The sequence below is a fragment of the Triticum aestivum genome, chromosome 5B, assembly GCF_018294505.1.
Source record: "Triticum aestivum cultivar Chinese Spring chromosome 5B, IWGSC CS RefSeq v2.1, whole genome shotgun sequence".
Classification (NCBI taxonomy): Eukaryota; Viridiplantae; Streptophyta; class Magnoliopsida; order Poales; family Poaceae; genus Triticum; species Triticum aestivum.
In genome coordinates this window covers 41,807,017-41,830,326 of record NC_057807.1, presented here as the reverse complement: position 1 = coordinate 41,830,326, position 23,310 = coordinate 41,807,017, and the positions used below count along the sequence as shown (strand labels likewise).

At 41.7% G+C, this 23,310-nt stretch overlaps 1 protein-coding gene and 1 pseudogene across 2 annotated transcripts; one reads left to right on the top strand and one right to left on the bottom strand.

Annotated features, from left to right (window-relative positions):
- The first annotated feature begins 1,293 nt into the window (after positions 1 to 1,293).
- LOC123110279 (subtilisin-like protease SBT3.9) lies at positions 1,294 to 6,739 on the top strand (annotated as a pseudogene). The gene is made up of 10 exons (XR_006453254.1): positions 1,294 to 1,440; positions 1,850 to 1,941; positions 3,694 to 3,791; positions 3,947 to 4,123; positions 4,210 to 4,823; positions 4,902 to 4,972; positions 5,064 to 5,309; positions 5,414 to 5,535; positions 5,712 to 5,910; positions 5,994 to 6,739. The product of XR_006453254.1 is annotated as a subtilisin-like protease SBT3.9 (transcript).
- Positions 6,740 to 14,642: 7,903 nt separating this feature from the next.
- LOC123115581 (BTB/POZ and MATH domain-containing protein 1-like) lies at positions 14,643 to 15,749 on the bottom strand. The gene has a single exon (XM_044536712.1). It carries the CDS (start codon positions 15,747 to 15,749, stop codon positions 14,643 to 14,645), a length of 1,107 nt encoding a protein of 368 aa, XP_044392647.1.
- Positions 15,750 to 23,310: the final 7,561 nt, after the last annotated feature.

Here is a 23,310-nt window from a genome sequence, read left to right as displayed (position 1 = left end):
AATTATTTATGTCTCTCATCACTAGCTAATGGACACATAAATCGGCTATCATGTGCAAGGAGCAAAAAAACTAGTGGTCGCACCACCATATGAAAAAACCGGGTCTGTAAAGTCATCTATTCCTTGAGATGTCCATTATTCTTCCCCACGCTAAATGCCAAGCTCTACTGGGTATCCTTGCTGCAATGGTGGATGCTTCTCTTTTGTTGGACATGTCTTGGAACCTGGTCCTTATCTTTTCTTCAGATGCCGCTTCACTCTCAGGCTTTGGAACCTAGTTATTCAGAAATTTCGCATCCACGACATGGACACGTCCGCATGGCACTTGTTCGACTCTGTTCAGGCGTGGTGGGCGAGCACGTGCGCCGCTTGCATCGCGACCGAAAAGCAAAGGCATCGATTACCATATTAGTATCATGGGTCATCTGGAATAAGCGTAACGCAAGAGTGTTCAGCCAAAAGAGTGCAACCCCGTAAATTTTGCTCAACATCATTGTCGATGAGGCAAACCTTTGGATCAAAGCCAGGGCAAAGAAATTAGAATCTTTTTTATTGCAAGAATAGTTGTCATGTCGTAACATGGGTGTGTTGTAACAAACTCTTTCTCCTCCTTATTTAATATATGAGGCAAAATTTCTGCCTCTGTTTAAAAAAACAAAAACAAAAGGGGAGCTTGATCGACATAGTAGGGCGATGGAGTTACACAATTGCCACTTCAGTAACCTTCCGCTGCGGATTTGCCTGTACGCATGAGTAATTGTCATGCCGCTTATTTGTGTGTGCGTTGTAAAACTCTAAACTCTACTCTTCCTTATTTAATAGAAGAGGCAAATCTTTTGCCTCCGTTTCAAAAAAAAAAAGATACACATACAGTAGTAGCTACAGTCTTTTCACTTTACGAAAATCTCAACCGCCGTTGGAGTTGATATACGCTTCAGGCTCGATGCTTCTACAAAGTTGTACTAAAACAAAGGCACTTATTTTGGGACTCTACTATATGTAGTGTCTTGCTACAATAATGCTCGACTAAATCTTAACCTGCCTTTTTTCATTCAACGGCTACAAGCGCTAAGTAAGTCAGAGGGAGACTAGCTTCAGCATATCAGACAAGCTGCGCAAGTAACCTTCACCTTGTTCCTTTTTAGTTTGCTCATTTGTACTACCGGTTAATCCCGGCATCATATCAGTTGATACAATGTCGGTGGCAAGAGATCGGTCCTACCACTTGCAGGCACTAACGACTGCAACTTTTTCAACAAGTAGAGGTTCTCAGCTCAGAGCTTACTATAAAAAGAGGAAGACAGGTGTGGTTAGTAATATAACAGAATCAGATCCATGGCAAGGTTCTCAGAGCATAGAGCGCCATGTCTGCTACTCCTTGTGTTTCTTCTCCACTCATCTCTGCGATTGCAGCTGTCGCAAGGGCTCGAACAAAGACGGGTAAGCTAGCTGCCATGCCATTAACAACCCAGCTTCAACCTAGCTAGCTAGCAAGTGTTCGTCATGATCCCTCTTAGGCCTTGTTCGGTTGAGGTGGTTTTTGAAGGGGAATGGCAGGGTTTGAGGGAGATTAGATCCCCTACAAGCCAAAATCCTCTCCAATCCCCTTGGGAGGAGGATTAAACGAACAAGGCCTTAATCTATGTCTTGTCAAAGCTCTTCTCCGAGTGTGCTGTCCGGCACACTGATGTTGGTGACTAGCTTGTATCTGCAATTAATAAAGTAATTTAGTTGCCAAAAAACATGTTAAACCACAGCTTACTAGCAAAGGCAAGTTGGTAAGGTCCATCCCATTCATTGCTAATCAGGTGAGACTTTATTAGTTAGTAATACGTAAACATGTTTTCAGGTATACATCGTCTACCTTGGGCAGAGGCAACATGAAGATGTCAGTCTCGTCACCTCTTTGCACCACGACTTGCTCGCTTCCGTTCTCGGAAGGTACCTTTCATAGTATTGTACAAGCTAGCTACTCCCTTCTATCCATAATAAGTGTCATTAATTTAATACAAAGTTGCACTAAATCAGCGATATTATACAACATTCTGGCTCCACTATTATACAACACAACTGCTTCTCTATATGCTTCCATGTTGCGTTCCATTGGCTTCATCAGCGTGTCTCTTTGTCATAGCCATGTTCTACATGACTACATCTACTTTAGTTAGGTACTTATTAGGTGGTTGCCTTGGTCTTGTTGAGATTTTCACCTTGTGTTTTGTTTAAACAAGTTTTGCATATTTTGCATTCTACTTTTCTCATAAACTACGTCCATTTTTATGTGCTTAATTAAACTAGTAGTAGGAGCTTCCATTCATTTTGAGATTTCTCCAAAATAAAGTTGCAGGGAGGGACTATGCTAAGGTTAGTCTCAATATTGTAGACTCATGGACTCCTCGGAATGGCACTATGGCAGTCCCATCACTTTCTGCACCTCTCTTTCTTGTTTGAACCAAAAATCTCAAACAAGAATCAAATGCAGAAAATTCAAAATAAAATACCCTTATTCTTTAAGTTGAGGTAGCACCAATTGAGGAGAAGCTTGTCCAACATCGTTTGAGATGGTTTGGGCATATTCAGCGTAGGCCTCCGGAAGCTCCAGTGCATAGCGGACGGCTAAAGCGTGCGGAGAATGTCAAGAGAGGGCGGGGTCGACCGAATTTGACATGGGAGGAGTCCGTTAAGAGAGACCTGAAGGATTGGTGTATCGACAAAGAGCTAGCTATGGACAGGGGTGTGTGGAAGCTTGCTATCCATGTGCCAAAGCCATGAGTTGGTTGCGAGATCTTATGGGTTTCACCTCTAGCCTACCCCAACTTGTTTGGGACTAAAGGCTTTGTTGTTGTTGTTGTTGTTGTTGTTGTTGTTGTTGTTGTTCTTTAAGTGGTCAAAATTGATTAATATAATTAGAAATTAGTGCACAGTCTCCAGACTTTACTGTGAGAAAGAAATAATACCACCAAATATAAATAGCAAGGTGAGTATCTTAAGCTAGCTGCTAGAAATTAAACTGCATTCGTCAGAGGATCTTACGTGTCCAGGTTAACTGAGGATGACAAGCTAGATAAATGGTAGCTGAGGTGGTGTTTGACTTATCTATAATTTTTTTGTATGAAGAATTTTTGTTTTCTTTTGTCCCTTCATTTTCTCCTCTATTACTCCTCCTTAGTGTCCAATCCTCATCTGTTCAAAAAATTAAAAAAAATGTTACAAAAAGAAACTTAATCGAGCTATTTACAGAACACTACTCCCTAAAATCACAACACTTATTTTGGACCGGAGCAATGGGAGTAGTATTATAATGCCCTCCAGGATACAGGATTGTAGAAACATAGGAATAAATAAAGTCATAGAATTATGATACCCCGTCATATGGAATCTTATAAGAAACAAAAACATGGACATCGTTAACTGGCATAATTATGTGTTACTTATTTAGATATGGAAAGGACAGAGTAAATCACCAAGATGCATTGGAACTTTAAATACAATTGTATTAAGAAGTAACCTCACAGTATAACATAAAACTCCTCCAAAATGTGAAGGAAACATTCCTATTCTACAAAGGCTTTCTATATCCTCCAAATTAAATTAGTTTTTCTCAAAAGTTCCTTTCCTCCAAGAGTAGAATTATTATTTCATTATACCATTTCTTCTCAAGTTGGTTTACGCAAGTATGTACTGGCTATGAAGCAAGGAGGCGGCTCTCGAATCGATTGTCCACAGCTACAGATATGGTTTCTCGGGCTTTTCTGCAATGCTTACTGAATCACAAGCGAGAAAGATCCAGAGTATGTATAATATATACGTGCATAATTTATCTCTCTTTTGATCTTTCCCTCTAGCTTTGAGATAAGGTGTAGTATTAGTCAATTGACAAATGCTTGTTGACCATCACTGTGATTCATAAGTTAATAATCATTTGCTGCTTCCGGCTCGGATACAGCGCTGCCTGGAGTGGTGAGTGTGAAAGAGAACACAATGGTACGCATGCATACTACTCGGAGCTGGGATTTCCTTGGGCTGTCCATGGGCGTGGACATCAAGCAGGAGCAGCAGCCAAATGAGCTCCTTGCAGCAGCAAACCATGGAGATGGGATGATAATCGGTGTCATCGACTCAGGTGGATGTGATGGCTCGTTCAGCCCAAGGTTAACACAATTAATTGTGTGGGGTGTTTACCTCCAGTCCACTTGTCTTTCATTTCAGGTGTTTGGCCTGAGTCACAGAGCTTCGCTGATGATGGCTATGGACCTCCTCCTTCAAAATGGAAGGGAACTTGCCAAGCCGGTGCCAACTTCAGTGCCCACGATTGCAATCGAAAGCTCATCGGTGCGCGGTGGTATGCTGGCGCTGACATCGACAGGAGATCTCTCCAAAGTGACTTCCTGTCTGCCAGGGATTCTCATGGCCACGGCACCCACACAGCCTCCACAGCCGGTGGCAACGTCGTCCACAACACCAGCTTCTTCGGACTGGCTGCTGGAACGGCTCGTGGTGGCGCACCTCGCGCCCGGATAGCAGTGTACAAGGCTTGCTGGGGTTCTTGCTCTATCGCGAGCGTTCTGAAAGGCATCGATCATGCTATCCATGACGGTGTTGACGTCCTATCGCTCTCTCTCGGAAGCACGAACGAAATGGCAGCACTAGGAACGCTGGGTGCGGTGGCAAGAGGCATCCCGGTTATCATGGCAGGCGGAAATGATGGACCTACAGAAGAAACGGTGGAGAATTCTTCACCATGGCTACTCACGGTTGCTGCAACCACGGTTGATCGATCATTCCTCACGGTTATCACCCTCGGGGATAACCGACAGTTTGTGGTATGCATCTTCAGATTTGACCATGCGTCATGTTTTACCTCCCTTCCTTCTCACAATGGGATGCTTAATTGGTTACAGGCACAATCCATGTATGTGGCAGATAAAGGTGGAGATGAGTTCTCTGAACTTCTGTATTACTTTAAGGATAGGTAAGATTTCCTTATAAATATACTCCGAACACCATTTAAATAAATATGAATTTCACCCACAGTGGATAAGCAAGGGGTAACTGTTTTGCAGGTGTGACCCGGACTACATAAACAGCACTGACATACACGGGAAGGTGGTATTCTGCTACACACCAGGACCGGGTAGTGTCTCTGCACCACCCAAGTATGCAGATATTGCAGCGACGGTGCAGAGAAATGGAGGGAAGGGATTTATATTCTCACAGAATAATCTGGACTCTCTTGATCTATATGCAATTAAAGGACCGGCCCTTCCTTGCGTTCCTCTCGATTTCAAGACTAGCTATCAAGTACGTAGAGAAAATTCTTAGACGTACATAAATCGATTTTCTACTTTCTGGACGTACGCACGTTATCACTCCATTTCAATGTTTACCAAAGCTTTCTCGTTTCTCCTTATAATTATGGCAGTCGCATTGGCATCCCAAAAATAAAGATATCTACAACCCGAACAATAGCAGCTTTGGTAAATAGCAGCTTTCTCATCAAGGGGACCTAGTCCTATCTATCCTGGGGTTCTCAAGGTAAGCAGCGCACCTCTAGCTAGCAATCTCTTGTTAAGAAGGTAAATAAATTGTTCGATTCAGTCACTCCATAGTGTCATTGGAGTCTTCTCTTTCCTTAAAAGTTACAATCAACTAAGAAACATATATAGAATTAACTCTACTTGCCTTAATTAGTTGTGCTCCCAAATGAACAGCCTGATATCGCTGCACCTGGGGTGTACATTTTGGCCGCTGCAGCACAAAGTGGTGCTTACAAAAGTCTAGGTGTTTCCTATGTCTTTGATTCTGGAACGTCCATGGCCTGCCCTCATATATCTGGGATAGTCGCTCTACTCAAATCCGTTCATCCTGACTGGTCCCCTGCCGCCCTAAAATCAGCACTAATGACAACCGGTAATTATCTGATTCTCTACATATATAGTTGAGATATCGAGTATTTATTTATGCAAAGCACAAATAAAGTGTCTCTCTTGCAGCACATACCATGGACCGTAATGGGGTTCCAATAGAAGCAAATGGAAAACGTGCAAAGATCGCCGACCCGTTTGATTACGGAGCAGGGTCTGTTAATCCAACCAAGGCAGCTGATCCAGGCCTGATATATGACATTAGTGCGTCAGATTACCTCGAGTTTTTCAACTGTCCACAAGGATTTGGTTCAAATAACAATTGCACACCACCTGACTTGAACCTCCCATCGATTGCCATTCCTGGCCTCAAGACATCTGTGACGGTTGTGCGCACTGTTACCAATGTTGGCCAGCCGAATGCGGTGTACAAGGCATTCATGGAGCCTCCACCTGGCGTCAAGATGGCTGTGGAGCCAGCAGTGCTGGTGTTCAGCAACGCAAGGAGGGTGCAGAGTTTCAAGGTGACTTTCAGGGCCACCCGAAGGATCCAGGGCAGCTACACCTTCGGTAGCTTGGCATGGCATGATGGAGGCGCCCACCTGGTTCGGATCCCGATTGCAGTTCGTGTGGTGATTGAAGAGCTCTACTCAGATGCCTCCTAAGTGGGGACGTTACATGCGGTTCAACTGTATAAAATAAATGACGACTGGATCTGTATCTGTGTTTTTTTCCAAACTCCCACTATGTCTGTGGTGATTAGTGCCCGTTCCTATGGTATGTGAACATTTATGTCAGTATGAAAACTTGACATAAGTTTGTATGGTACCGGAATAAGGAAATCCACCCGCAACTAGCAAGATTTTCTGCCTTGCTGCTAGCAATGGTAACTCCCTTAATGTTAAAATTCTTCAGACTCAGTGAATGGAAAGCATCGCATACAACAGCACTATGATAGGGTTACGTCAGTACGTGTTATAAGAAACTCCGCACAGGGAAGAGACGAAAGGTAGAGCTAGTTTTAGAAGTCGATACAGTAATAAAGGATAAGAAAGATGATTCTTTGGTGTCACATTAGTTCAGCCAGATCACTGATATTTTCCAAGCTAGAAAACCTTGTACCTATCCAAGTTGAGACAATGTTCACGCTGAAGAGCCAGCAAAATGCAAATCGTTCAAGTCATCAGGCGGCAAGGGCACGATGCTGGGTGCGGCATTAGGAGTTCGCGACTGCTCCGATTGGTCGGTGGATCGGGCCAAAGTATTAGGCTGAGTAGGGCCTGGACCAAGTATAAGCAGATAGGCATGATCAGTTTGCTAGCTACCTCTCAACTTGTCCAAAAGCAACTGGAGGCCTTTTTCGCGTTTCTTGTTTGACTCAAGTACACACAAGACACAACAACGGAGGCCCCTTTTCTTCTTCTCACATACAGATAATTTGAGGCGTCAACACCATCGAGACGCTATCGACATTCTCTTTCTTTGCGACTGGAAGGCACGTACTCCTTTTCTCTCGGATCTTGTTTGATGGTGTACAGAAGCCAAAAACCAAGGTTCAAGGCATACATAAGCCAAAATGGGAATCTGATGCTTGTACTTGGCAGTGCACTGTTTTGACAGCCTAAACTCTATAATTGTAGTCTTTTTATTGCAGGAATGGGTTGTCGAAACAAATGAAACAAGTTTCCTTTGTGGATGCATGGAGTATCTGATGATGCTCAAGTTTCAAGGGAAGAGAGGTCATTTAGGCTATGGATTAACAGCCTGGGAATTTCCACATATATAAACAATTTGCTATAACGAAGATCATAGAAACGGGTAGGCCATACTTCTGATTGTCTATATGATATGTTACTCTTCAATTAAAACGAATCACCACCAACACTAGCTAATAATAATCATCATACTCATTACCATCAACACTAGCTATATCATCATAGTCATAGTATAGCACATCATCATCTTCAAACTCATTTCTAGCTAGCTAATTAATCACTCATGCTGCTCTCTCAGGTAAAATAACATAAAACATGTGTAGCACTCCTGCTTCATCAAGTTGGAGCAAGCAGATGAACCTGTCTTCTAATCGTGGGTTGCGCTTCTGATTGCTGCCCCTAGTACTTCTCTACGATCGTTCATAATTTTGCTCCAGTCTTTCACTATTAAGCATTCCTCGCTATTAGAAATCTTGTATGCACTAAAGTGCATTGTAGGATATCTTGGCCGTAAGCTAACAATTCTCGTGCGACCTTTAGTCTCCATCTAATGAGGCACAACATTCATCGGGAGTCCCTGTTGAAGAACATCGTATAGTAACATACTTAGCAGTGAAGTTTAGCTTAAAAAATAATGTATGCAAATGATGCACTAAGGACAAATAATAAAAATCTTACCATCTTTCCTAATAGATGTGACCGTAGTTAAGTACGAACACTATTGGTCGCACGTGTTGAGTACTAAGATTTTCAAGTACAAAAATAATAATTTGTCTTGACAGTATGAAGATCCTCAAGCCATGAAACGTAATGACTTATCTCCTCGCAGTTTAGTTCAACCCCAGGACAGTAGTAAGTCATGTATACCAAACGCTGGACATGTTTGCTTGATTGGAAATAAGCTGTCAATAGAAATTAGTTGTCAACTATTTTTGAATAAACAATATCAAAGACATAAATATGGTTGAGAAACTCACATAATGGTATAACTGGAGGAGTCTGCACATTGACCCAGGTGTCGATATTACCTTCAATATCATCTTTCGGACGAATACCAAAGGTGATAACCATATCAGGCTCAAATGCATAAGTCCTGCATAGTGCTTGCCAAGTTTTGCATCCAAAATAGGTGTAGGTGTATGCGTTGTATAATATTGCGTGGAAAATACAACCATGCTCGGTCATCAAGTAAACTCTCTTTACCTCCATAGTAGTTTTCATAGGACTGAAACCTATCTTATCCAAGACAAAAACTCTTGCATGGCAGGGGATACGCTAGTAGAATAGTAAAAAAAAATTATAAGTTGAAGCAAATGAAGCAGATGTCATGGTTAATTACGAAAAAATACTTGTCGTTATGACTTACTGTATCCACTTCGAAGTTCTCGTCCAGCTTGATACTAAAGCGCCTATCATCATCTAGGAAGATTCTGTCTCACAGGCCGCACTCGTCTTCGCGGTATTTGCAAATACCGAAAACCTTTTCGTCGTCAGTCGTTTCCTATGTCCACAGTTGAAATATTAATTAAAAATCGATCGAAGACAACTACCAGGATACTCAACATACAAATCTGGGGCACTCGATGTTTCCTACATATTCTGGCACAAGTCATGCAAAAATTCATGAAAAAATCCGGCATGACCTTTGCTAAAATAGAACATATCGAGCGCCTAAAATTTTCCGGAACGGAAATGAATCTACACTCTGGTAAAACATAGGCCACTCGAAGGTGTAACCTGCAAACATGATCGGCCACTTGGGCAAGCACATATCCTATTTAAGCAACACAAGATATACATTTCAAAATATCTTATAGGACTCATATTGACATGAGCATTCAATAAGCAAAATCAAATCATAAAATAAATAAGTATTCAAATTAGCATGCATTCAATAAGAAAAAGTAAATCATCTCTTGCGCCCGTACATCGTCGAATATTATCACTAATACATCCTGAATAGTATCATAATATAACATCACTAATACAACTAAAACCCTAGCGAACGACGGGTATCGGCGTGGGCGGTGGACACCCAAAGAGAAGAAACCATCATAGAATCATAGCTCCAGTGAGATCCCTGGAGAACCTGCCAGGTATTGGAGAACCTGTGCTCCAGCGCAAACAAGTAGCAACGGACGTGCACGTCCTCCTCGCTGACACGATGATGTACCACCTCCGCGGGGTCCTCAAGCCTCTCGACCATCACTGACCCACGCGACCGCCACCAAAGAAGGTTCGGGTCAACGATGGGCTGACTCATCACCAAGATGTGCCCCCCGGTAGGTAGCGCCTCCCAGTACCAGCCCGGCGGAGCCTAGTCCCGGACATGGCACATCTGGTCAACCAGGCGTCCTCCATCGAGTCGATGACGAGGATGCGGGATAGGCATCGTCGACGTCGATGCGGGAAAAATTACTTTAACTAAAAAAATAACAACAAATGTGACATCTTCAACTAGTTCTATTAATTCAACTAGTTCTTACTAAAAATAAACTTAATAAAAATAAAAATAAACTAGTACCTAATTAGTACCTAGGAACTACTGCCCTAATTACCATCTAATTTGATGAACCTAGGGTGTGGAAAGTGGTAGAGGATATTCCAATTATCCAACTTAAAAGTGAAATAAGTGGTCAAAATTTACTCGTTTTATGATTCATCTTAGAAATTTGATTCGTTTCCACCCTACATGAACCCTAGCTAATTTGAGCCGCATCCGCATCCGATTCGTTTCCACCCTTACATGAACCTTAACTAATTTGATGCAACTAAAATTTGAAGAACCCTAGGCAGAGGTAGGGGAGAGGGAGGAGCAGGCGTGCTCACCTCGGGTGCCTGCGGCGAGGGAGGGGCAGGCGGCGTCGAGGTCGGGGTCGGGGCTCGGGCGCGTGGCGGAGGGCGGCGTCGAGGTCGGGGGCGGGGGCGGTGTCGAATCCGGGTCGGGGGCGGCGTCGAGGGTGTGCGAAGAGCGCGCGGCGGATGACGGGCGGCGGCGGCGGTGAGAGCGGAGGAGTTGAATTTGGGGGAAGTGGCCGTGGGGAAGGACGAACCCTGGTTAAGTCAGAAGTAGCAGTAGCGCGTTCCACAAAGTGCGCTACTGATAAGTTAGCTATAGCGCGTTCAGCGATACGCGCTACTGCTACTCCTTTCTCTTTCCCCCCTTTTTATATTTTTTTTCTTTACAATTTATTTTTTCCTTTCACCATCTTCTATTTCTTTCATTTGCATTTACTTTTCTATTGCTTTTCATTTAATTTTACTTCTTTTAGAAGTAGCGCATTTCAGCGTAAACGCGCTGCTACAAAGCAAGTACCGTAGCGCGGTTCTGTATAGATCGCTACTACTATGTGTAGCCTATGGGCTAAGCCGTGGGAATTTTAGTAGTATCGAGTTTAGAATCAAGCGCGCTACTGCTAGGACATTATCTGTAGCGCGGTTTGCACGGGCGCGCTACTGCTACTTAGGACCAGTGTGCTTTTTTGACCCGTGCTACTGCTAAAATTCTGTGTATAAGGTTTTCCCTAGTAGTGAGAACTCTTCCACTGCTCGTCTCCTCCCTTTATTCCATAGTTACAGGGTTACAATCTCGAGCCAGCTGCTCCTCACAACACGGAGGACTCTAATTCAACCATACTGCAGTACACAATTCGAGGGAGTTCTTACCGAAGCACCATCGCCAATTTCTCCAAATTATACCTTTCTTTAGCAACTCCAATCCATGAGCTATACCCTTCCAGACGGCCGAAGAGATCTCCCGGTAACCACTGTATCAATAATATTGTCATCGGGGAAATATCTTGTTTTTAATAATCGAGCACACAAACTGTCAGGAGACTCAATTAGCCTCCATGCCTGTTTTGCAAGAAGTGCTTGGTTGAAAGCTCGCATGTCGATAGCATTTCTCCTCACGTAGGATAGCGTTTGGTTGTGTGGCTAGCCAGTCGAGGGATAGGGATAGCTAGTTTCCCCGAGGATGCCACTTGTTTGTTTAGGAATCCACGAAGGATGGGGATAACCAGAGACATGAGAATATTCGCCCAAAACCTAATTGATGAGAGCCGTCAAATTCTCACTGATGGGGTCAGCCATCATCATGTGACGACCTCTCTTTCCCGCTTCGGTCACCTTCATCTCACGAAATATTTTTTCCTACCTATCTCACCCCTTGCCCACAGACATAAGAGGTGGAGGTGGCGGCGGCGGCGACTTGGACCGGGGCGGCAGTGCAGCTGAGCAAGGACAATGGTGCAGTCTAGGTACAGGTCCTCATGTGTTGTTTTATCATTAAGAGATGGCATTTTTAACAATAACATTTTTTTATTTTTTGGTCTATGGATACAAATGTTCTCTAATTTTTACAGCATGGCAATTTTCAAAAGAAAAATCCAGATCATGGCATTTTTTAAATTTTGTTCTCTCCATTTTTCGTTCATAATGAAGTGGTTTTTTTAATCTTTTCTTACATTTTTTTAGGGATAAAATCTTTTCTTACATTTTTTTGTACAAAAGAAAATTGTAATTTGTCCTGGAGGCCTGGAAGCTGAAGGGGGAAGCTAAAGGGGCCTATGTGGGCTGGTTGGCTCGATCACGAGCTCGTCGATCGACCAGCCTAAAAAAACAGTTTTTTGAAAAAAAAAAAACTGCCAGCAAACGAATCGGTCGTTGGAGCCTCCCTCCCTGGCAGTGGCGGAGCTTGAAAGAAAAAGTTTGGCGGGCCAGATAAAGAAGAACACACGTTTTTCTAAAATTTTGAATGATGAGCATTAGTATATGATACACGGTTATAAGATGGAGCAAGCACATATGCACATATTTCTGGCTATTGCTTATCAAATGAGCAATTTGGTGTTGCCTTGCTGCCGCTACATGCGTCGAGACGGGGAGAGGATAGGGATGTTGTGCAGTCCGTGATGCCGTGTGCTATCTGCATGAGATTCAGAAGAGGATGCGCCAGGTGGGCTCGGGCTGGGCGGAAGATGCATAGTAGATAAAAAAACGTCAAATTTTTGGGCGGGCCATGGCCCAGTTCGGCCCCTACAGAGCTCCGCCCCTGCTCCCTGGTGATCGAACATCCAGATATTAGGACAAAATCATTGTTTTGACCTTGTCAGAAAACTATAGCACAAAATGAACTCTCCGTAAAAGTATTTCACATTCTGACCCTTTTGGCAACGCCACAGACCGTAGTATTTCTGCTCCATACAAAAACGCCGTGCTAGCTAGCGTTGCTGCTCCTCGTGGAAACGTCGAGCTGGCTAGCGTTGCTGCCCATATAAAAACACCAGGGCGTTGGCGTTGCTGCCCATATGGGAACGCCAGGGGCGTTGGCGTTGCTTCCCCGGATATTTAATTGTTCTGACAATGATTTTAGCCGCTGCTATGCCGATCTGACGCAAAGGCCTAAAACCCATCACCCCATCTAGCCCATGCATGCATGCAGCTCGAAATGCTTGTTGACCCGTCGGACAAACAACTGCTACCCAACCTATGTTGCATTGCTCCTAGGCCATGACCATGCAGATGCCTGTACATCATGTTCGTATGCACTGGATTCCCATGTGAAAAAGACGGACAGCCTGCACATGTAAACCTGCAGCACATGCAGAGGAGCAGCTAGCAACTAACAACATAGTGAAAAGGCATGAGAAAAGGTTTTGTTTATTTCTTCTTTTAATGTACTCATCAATCAAGTCCACTGAGCACTAGCAAGATATCTATTAAAATCATTTTTAGGGAAGAAACGCCATGGCCCCTGGCGTTTCCATATGGGCAGCAACGCCAACGCCCCTGGCGTTTTCATATGGGCAGCAACGCCAGCTAGTTCGGCGTTTCTACGAGGAGCAGCAACGCTAGCTAGCTCGGCGTTTTTATATGGAGCAGAAACGCCACGGTCTGTGGCGTTGCTAAAAGGGTTAGATTGTGAAATACTTTCATGGAGAGTTCATTTTGTGCTATAGTTTCCTGACAAGGTCAAAACAGTGATTTCGTCCCAGATATTACACTCCTTTACGTTTTTGGTACGAGAGATTTCATCGAAGACCATAAGAGTCACACCTGTGTGCGGGATGGTCTCAAGTCAAGTTAACAATATCTGCCTAACCATAGTACTATCTTGAATTACAGATGTTAAGATTCCCAAATCACAGTTTGATACAGTAATAGAGTGGTAAGAACACTGGACTGGGATCTTGTGCCATCTTCATTAGTTCATGATTGAATGGTTGTATGATTATGCAGAAGAAAAGCGCAACATTCGTTCAAAGAGGTTGGAGTGGATGAATCTTTTTTGCTATGAAACCTAATACAAACGAATCATATGAATAAAAATGATTTGCATTTACACGAATCAAACAATCCATATAGAAAAAATCTTCTTAGGATAAGAATCCTCTAAAAATCTTTTGAATCAAATAGGCACTTAGCTAACAGGATTTACGACCCTACATAAAGACATGGTTTATCTCAGTTCATGGCTAAAAACTCTGCGCTTGGGATCACTAAACAAAGCACGACCAACATAAGCTAAGAAAGGTTTAGATCACTTCAATCAAGCAAAACTCCTATGCCAAACTCGGATAATAGAGAGGTGATATTTTCACTTCGGAAACATGATAAATAGGGATACATCATGCCTAAACTTCAGCTAGTTTGTACAACCATGCAGGTTTTAACTAGGAGAGAATTATTAAAACAATTGCAATCAAAATAGAGATACAACAGGCAAAAAAAAAAACTCATCTCCACACAGATCAATCGAAGTGCATACAGAAAACACAGAATTAATGCAGAATCCAAAAGTGCCAGTTCTACCTGCATAAATAGGATATATTGATAGCATTTTTGTTAGACATGGCAAACTAGCAAAATATACACTAAGTTTACTTGAGATATGACCAGTAGTACCCAGACATGCAAGTAGAGTACTAATCAAATTGCCCTGATAATAGCCTTGGCTGCTGTCCCAGACATGCAAGTACACACACACACACACACACAAAATAGATACCAAGTTTACTTGATAGATGATATGATCATCAGTACCCACACACACAAGTACTAATCAAATTAACCTGATAGTATCCATGGCTGGTATCAGCTCAACAGGCAAGAATCTAGCAATGAGCTCTTTCAGAGCAGACGGGCAACTGCTTTTGAGATGTTGGTAACCATCACTTGCGATCATTGCCTCCAGATTGGAAGGAGAAGCAAGGAACTCAAAGCAAGCCTCCTTGAGTCCCTGGCAGTTATGCTGCTCAGCCAAAGCCAAACTAGTGGCAACCATTTTGGTGCCAATGTGATTGCATAACTTGTCTTGGCATATCAGCTTCAGCCTCTCGATGTCGTACCTGTCCGCCGCTACAAGTAGATGGCTGGCTGTCACAACATCAACTTGTGTTGTACCTTCATTAGTGCTCTCAGGGAGTGAGTCCGTGTAGATGAAATGGAGCAGGGACTTGAACACATCAGCTTCTATATCAAGAATTTCAATCGGATCACTGGCTCTCTCCCTCATGGCGCCAAAGAGCTCCGCCTTGAAGACCGGTGAACGAGCAGCGAGCACGGACCTATGAGCCGAGAATATCTCGCCGCCGACTCGAAAGGCCACATCTGCCCCATCCTTGTTTTTCAGGAGGTCGCCGAGCTGGCGATGCAAGTTGCTTGGAGGAATCACGACAAACTGATTGGGGCTGGTCTCTTCACTGCGGATCTTTTTCAGGACGGTGATGTCGCACCTGAGCCTGAAACTATCACCTGTTAGATGCACCGATTCTACCAAATCTCCCTGCTCAATAAACGTAGTGAAACCCCAATTTGAACCTTTGCGCCGGAAGATACGATTTTCTGCCTCACATTTGATGCACACTGGTTCTCCACCCTTGTCAAGTAAACTAAAGGTGAAGTTCGCCTGCACATTCTTGGCATCAGCTGACTGAAGAGCCAAAAAAACAGATACGTACCCAGGTATGTAATCATCTGCCTTGCTGTTACCGTTTGGGAAATACTTCACAACCCAGATATTATCTCCGGCAATGAAAGGGATAGATGTTGTACACTTGCCAGCCTTAAGCAGCTCCTTGGTTCTTGAGTACCCATCTATCTTGATCACATGGGTCATTGTTTCTTCTTCAGCTACAATGGCGGACGTGACCATCCGGCGCTCAGCCATTCTGGGGTCGGGCTGAGGTAGCTAGGCTGTAATATCGGCAAGAATGCAAGATGCAGATTTTTCCCACGCTCTGCCACTTTAAGCCATTTTGCACAAAATGATACTCTGCAAAGTCACAGGCGGGTCAGAGGTTTGCCTTTGTTTACACAGTGCTGATTAGCGAGGCCATCAGCGGGGACTGCGCGGTCGAGGGGATGAGGACGAGGTAGACAGGTGGGAAGCGGCGACGAGCAGGCGGATGAGGCGGTCGGCGTCTCCCGCGGTGAGGAGCAACGCGAGCGCGGTCGGGGCCGGACCGGTGAAGGAAGAGGTGTCGGCTGGGAGCGGCGCGCGGTGGGGAATGCGGAGGGGAGGCTCGGGGATGAAGCCGGCACGGCGAGATCTGAGAAGGGGAGAAATGTGAGGGGTGAATGGCTAGGGTTTTCTGTACCGAGGATGGGGATCGGGGTCCGGGATCGGGAGAGGTGGGGTGTGTGCGCCGCCAGCTCCGAGAAGAACAGACAAGGGAGGGCAAGGAGGTGGGAGATGGGGTGGGCCGGTGGGGTTTAGGGTTTCGGAATTGCTATTTCACACCTCACATCTAAGTCTAAAATCATTAGATACTACTCCCTTCATTCAGAAATACTTGTCAAAGCAATGGATGTATCTAGATATATTTTAGTTTTAGATATGTCCACTTTTATCCATTTCCGCGACAAGTAATTCCGGACGGAGTGAGTACAATAATCATGATTAATGCTTTTAGCGTTGTGTATGTTTCTCTCGCGATGTACGCACCACAAGAGGTGTGCGTGTGTTCGCTAACTCTATTTATTTTGGACTTCTGGTTAAGGTAAATTTGATGTTTTGGTTCAATGAGTCATAAACATAACCATGGCTTAATATTTTTTTCTTCAAATATTTAGACCATAAAGAACGTTTAAACGATAATTAGAACACATCATTTTTTGTATGGCATTATATTATATAAGGATCATGTTGCAAGCTTTTCTTCGCTGATTATTGTGTCATTTGTGTGAAACAAAAATGTTTACCCATTAGAGCTCCAGAAAAATTCCACGTGACGGGACCTAAAGCTGACTTTTTGTCGCCGTTGCATAGCGTACCTCCAACACTTATAAGCATGAGAGTAGCTTCTCCGTGGTCGGCTTCCTACTTGGGAGTGGCTATTTGAAGATTTCGGAGTAAATGAAAATAAAGGAATGTACTATCACAACTGGAGAATCAAACCATGTGTTACTAAATGATCTCGCTGTTTTGGTCTGTCAATCTTCTATTTTACATATGCTTATGATAGCTTAGCCTGTTCACTGGATTTTCTTATCAAATTTGTATCATCTAGCCAATGCAATGTACCCCCGTAATCTTCAACCAGATGTACTATTCCCCTCATATGGCATGTCTACTCTGTTGTTTTTATAGTTTTTAAGTAGAAATTGTACAAGTTAAGAGCACTTGCACGGGCGCGGCGTGTCGCCGTGCCTTCGCCCGCTAGTAAAGCACTATACAGTAGTACAAAACATGCTAGTCCATATAAACTATCTTCCATAGTCGGACGAGATGTCTCGGCGCGAGTAGGTGCCTTCAGAGATAGAAACTTGTATGCGCTGAGGCAAATGCTAGACAATAATTTGTCAGAGTAAGCAATTTATTCTATACTAGTAAGTATGCACGTGCAAATGCACGTCTTGACTAATATTATAAATATATGTGAGACTTAATATACATAAAAATATATTTTGTTGGTTGCACTTAAAAATATTACAAATTAAGAAAACATTTTAATGTAGCGTCATATGCAAAAAAGACACTATTATCTTAGTATTGTCAATGTAACTGAGCAGGTGCACCGAGAAGTACTTCCTTAGCTGGTCCCCGTCCTGAATGAGAATAATAAGTTATTATTTTGAGAGTTTTTGCATAGTAGAATGTCAAAATGTGAAACAATGAAAACTAACCCTGCAAAATGGTAGATTTAGATCAATCCGGTTCCATGAGTGCATAGAACTAAAACTAATGAAAAAGGAGTTTGAAATCACAAGGATTGGGGGTGCTGCCAGTGATGTTTAACATGGACACACACCATCAATGTGATGTCTGACATGTCTTGTTGATGCTAACACTAAGTTCCAGATGGGAGGTAACCAGTGAGTATAAAGTAATGCCCACACAATATATTTTGTCATCTCTGCAAGCCATCTAAAGCATAAAAACTAATGTTTGTTAATACGCTATTAATAAAGAGTAATAAGAGCACAAAACAAAAAGGGAAAATCCCGCCGCAGTACCTACTTGGACCTAGATTCAGAAGGAAAATGTAGCAATTAAAGAAACATGGTAGTATATCAACTAAAATGCACCAATCTCCATGAATGAAAAAAAATGGAAGGACCAAGTCTTCAGGCCCACCTATCATTGAAATCAAGTGGGCACGTTTAGACATTAAGCCCAACAATAAATACTCAGAATATGGTATGGTACAGTTCCCCAAATAATGAACAGCGACAAAGGGTCATAACTTCCCAAACCTAATAAACACTATCTATGTAATGGAACTACTGTGCTTCTTGTTATGTGGTAGGCTTCAAGGTTGGCTGAAAAGTGAAAAGGAATTCAAATCAACATTATTCCTAACAGAAAATGGTGTAAACAGAAGTAAACTCTGCACATTGAGAATCATGTAGAAATTAGACTGAAGTTCTAACCGCTAACATATAAGTGAGTTTTCTACCAAGCTTAGAATAATTTGTGGTCAGGCTAGCCATGTAAGTCACGATCCAGCTTGAACTGCAGCCCAAACTTCTCATCAATCCTCAAACAAAGCATAAAATAAATGAAAACTTAGACATCTGATATATATTCTTTGGAGGTACCGAGATGTATGCTCCAGTATGCACAGATTCTTAGCATACAAAGTTTTGTATGCCAATTTATACATGTGTGGACCTGACATATGGGTGACCTACTCTGTTTAAGCTTGAAAGTGTAAAGTGGCTGAGATGAAGTTGAGAATATGAAGTGGAAGCTTGGAAAGAACCAACTAAAACAAACAACCATAAGTTTCGATGCTGAACTTGAACGGTCCAAACAACCGACTAAAAATTACTTCCACCAATAATATGATGAACATTTGAACACATTAGTTGGCGGTAAAGAAGATAATCATATGCCAAGTAAATAATTCAGGTTAGAAATAGCACTCGACGGTTTTTCAATATGATTTAAGTTTGCATCAGAGTGCCACTTACTTAGAATTTCTCTAATTTGTGTTAAAAAAGTATTTCATTGATTTTTATATGGTGGTTCGCCTGCATCAGCATCTTCCCGGCAATGTGCCGGTGTGTAATTCACCATCGCATTGCAGAGCACAAGCTTCTCCAGTGGTCTGTTTCGCCAAAGAGTACCTGTCTCAGCAGCATTTTCCATGAACAATAAGATATATAGTACAAAACTGATACTGTAGAATCTGTATAATAATGTACAATAATCAAGCCTGCTACTGATACTACAAGAGGTGGTGACATTAATTGAGGAAGGGAACATAAGACAACAGTCAGGAACAATGCCTTTTCAAGAATGTATCCTTGAGGAAATAAATAAATAATCTCACATAAATACATAGTCAGACAAACTTATTATGTCAGGTGTATATACAAGCATGTCATTTTCCATGTGCTATCCTATAGAATGAGGCCTAACAAATGCAGAAGATCAGTTGTATTGAACAGCTTTGCATCATAGTTCACTTAAAAGGTAGCAAATCTATGCAGATGACACAGAGCAGCAGAGAATCAACTTCAATGCTACCACTGACATTAAGTACTTTCTGTAACTGCAGCAAGTATATATGGAACTTTGATTATCTGATTGGCAAGGTCAGATAACTTTTCTTCTTGTATAACAGGAGTGTCACCTCTTATCTAACAAGCAAAGCATGGTCAATACACAAGTTTGAATGTGCCTAGGAATGAGATAATTTTGTTCAGAGTTACACAAACAAAGAAATGCCTAGTTACATACTTATTCAGTATGCATTTGACTGTACTAAGGATTATCTGATCACAATTTCCTTACTCCTTTCCTCTCTGTACAAATTAGGCGAAGCATCGTACAAGATCCTCTAGGCATAACTAAACACATACATTAATACATATTTCACCAAGTTATATATAAATTAACGAAAGTGGGGCAAAAAAATATTTTGCGAAATGAAAATGTATTAGACCCAACAACTGAATATACTAGATGATTCCCCGCGCGTTGCTGCGGGAAATATTGCTTAAAAGTATTGCTTTGCTTAGTAAACTAACTCTCCTAAAAGGATCAGCAAAATGATAAATAGATTAATCTACTTTGCCAATAATACTTGAGAATGATATTATTGTAATGATACATAGGTAAGGTTGATCCTCCTAGTTATATCATTCAAATTTTGGATAGTAGACGAACAAACAGATTACACGATTAGATCATCATTTACCTATGGAACCAACTAACTGATTACAAACTAATTTCATGGGAACATGCATCTTCGGCAATACACAATAGTAAGATCTTTGCAAATGTGATCCTCGAGAGGGAACGCAAGAACTGAAGTTGCATTGAGTGGATGATAGCATTGCCTTCCTCAGTGGTTCAGTAACTTGGATAATAAAATCCAGGTTTTGCAATAACACAAATACAAAATGTATCAGGGAAAATTAGATTAACATATAGTAATTATGCAGACCTTAATTGATTATTTTCGGGATCTCGAGTGTACCTAGATAGCCATTACACTGCTATCTTTGTGAAATTTGAGCAAGACAATGCCACCAGGGAACTGTACAGTGGGATTAAGAATATAAATTGATAAAAGCTAGGATGGGAATGTTCAACAAAGTTAAGTCCATGACTTAAGAGATGATAATGTTTATATTTTTTTGTCCCTGTGAAAAAGTTCATGGATTATAGGCATAATGTTTTCAGCTTCAACGATCGGCTATCTACCATACGAAAGATAAAACTCCAGAATAACCTATTTCTGAATCCATGGTACATGCTCTTTACTATGAAAGAAGGAAGATGATTTACCATGCCTTGTGTATACATGAACATCTTAGAAAAATAGGTTGAGAGAGATGGAGATGCTACTTACAGATGGTGCCACTGGAGGGCACATTGAAACTAATCTTCAGTGGGAATATATTATATCCTGTTAATTTAAGACATGCAAGTATGAAACAATTTAGATATTACCATGCATAAATGTCCTTAGACTTTACTCAAATCAGCCAAATTTAGTAGCCGCAAAAGAGTTTTAGCACATCAAAAGAGGATGCGCCGAAAACACCATCTTATTGTCCAGAATTCAACAATTACACCGCCATAAAAATCACTACGAATGTGGAGGGGGAGCGTGGAACCATGACATTGGCATAGTAATGAATCAGTTACTACTATCATAGTTGCATGGTAGAAGAGAAGTAGTCTGAACCACCAACATGAAAAGAAACTCAGATTCACTAGTGCAGAACTGGCCTTTAGTGCCGGTTCGTAACGGCCTTTAGTGCCGGTTCGCCAATCAGCACTAAAGAGTGGGGACTAAAGGTCCCCCCCTTTAGTACCGGTTCGTCATGAACAAGCGCTAAAGTGCCACCACGTGGCACGAGCCAGGCCCGTGTGCATGTAGGACATTAATACGGGTTGGTAACACCAACCGGTACTAAATGTTTGGGTGTTTTTTTATTTTTCTTTTAATTTTGTGTTTTCAATTTAATATAGTGATTGTTTTACATTATAATGAGTTGTTAAATCATTAGGTGAAAGTACTGCAGATTAGTTTCGACTGATGCATTCCTATAACTATATACTAGCTAGCTAAGTGATCAAGAGTATGCCTATATCCATATTATACTTGATCACCTAATTAGATGATCAAGTATAATATATATGGATATGGCATATACTTGATTACCGCTATCTAATCACCACCAACACTAGCTTAAAGAAGAAACATTCACTTGTACCAGAAACAAAAATATCATCGAATTCAACATGATGGTCATGATATTATAAGCGTTTATAACACCACAAAAGCAAATCACTCTTTGAGATTAAGTTCAGGACGAAGAACACAGACTTGAGAGGACAAGTACTATAAGAGCATGAAACTAGCTAAATCACTCTTGCTGCTCTCTCTCAGGTAAAATAGCATAGAACATGTATTGCTCTTCTGATTCATCATACTGGAGCATGCAGATGATCCTGTCTCCTAATCGTGGGAAGCGCTTCTCATTGCTGCCCCCTAGTACTTCTCTGCGATCGTTAACAATTTTCCTCCAATCTTTCACTATTAAGCATTCATCACTTCTAGAAATCCTGAATGCACTCATGTGCAATGAAGATATCTTGGCCGTAAGCTAACAATTGACATGCAACCTTTAGTCTCGATCCCCTGAGGCACAACTGTCATCGGGAGTCACTGTTGAAGAACATCGTATAGTACTTAATTAATATACTTAGTAATGAAAGTTTAGCAAAAAAATTATGTATGCAAAAGATGCACTGGGGACAAAGAGTAAACATCTTACCATCATTCCTAAATAGATGTGACCGTAGTTCAATACGATCACTATTGGTCGCACGTTTTGAGTACTAACATTTCTAAGTGCAGGAAGAAAATTTGTCTTGACAGTATAAAGATCTTCAAGCCATGAAACATAATGACTTATCTCCTCGCAGTTTAGTTCAGCTCCGGGACAGTAATAGGTCCTGTCTACCAAGCGCCGGACATGTTTGCTTGAATGGAAATAAGTTGTCAATAGAAATTAGTTGTTAATTATTTTTTAATAAGCAATATCAAAGACAAAAATATAGTTGAGGCGTCTGCACATCGACCCAGATGTCTCTATTACCTTTAATATAATCTTTCGGACGAATATCAAAGGTGATAACCATATCAGGCTCAAATGCATAAGCCTTGCATAGTGCTTGCCAATTTTTACATTCAAAATAGGTGTACGTGTTTGCATTGTATACTTTGACGTTGAAAGTATAACCATGCTCAGTTTTCAGGTAAACTCTCTTTACCTCCATAGTTTACATAGCATTTAAACCTATCTTATGCAAGACAAAAAAATTTGCATGGCAGGGGATGCGCTAGTAAAATAGTGAAAATTAAAAATTATAAGTTGAAGCAAATGAAGCATATATAGTCATGCTTAATTATGAAAACAGACTTGTCGTTGTAACTTATTGTATCGAATTCGAAGGTCTCATCCAGTTTGATGCTGAATCGCCTATAATCAAATTTCTGTCGCACATGCCGCGCTGGTCTTCACAGTATTTGCACATAATGAAATATTTTTCGTCGTCAGACGACATTTCCTATGTTCATATAGGTGAAACATTAATTCAACTAGTTCAACTAAGCATTTACTAAAAATAAACTAGTTCTAGCTATTAATTCAACTAGTTCAAATAATCTCACATACCTAAATTTTGTTACTAAAAATAAACTAGTTACATTAATTCAACTAGTTCAACTAAGCATTTACTAAAAATAAACTAGCTATATTAA

Coding starts and splice junctions, on each gene's coding strand:
- LOC123115581 (XM_044536712.1), bottom strand. CDS start 15,749: ATGGCTGAGCGCCGGATGGTCACGTCCGCCATTGTAGCTGAAGAAGAA.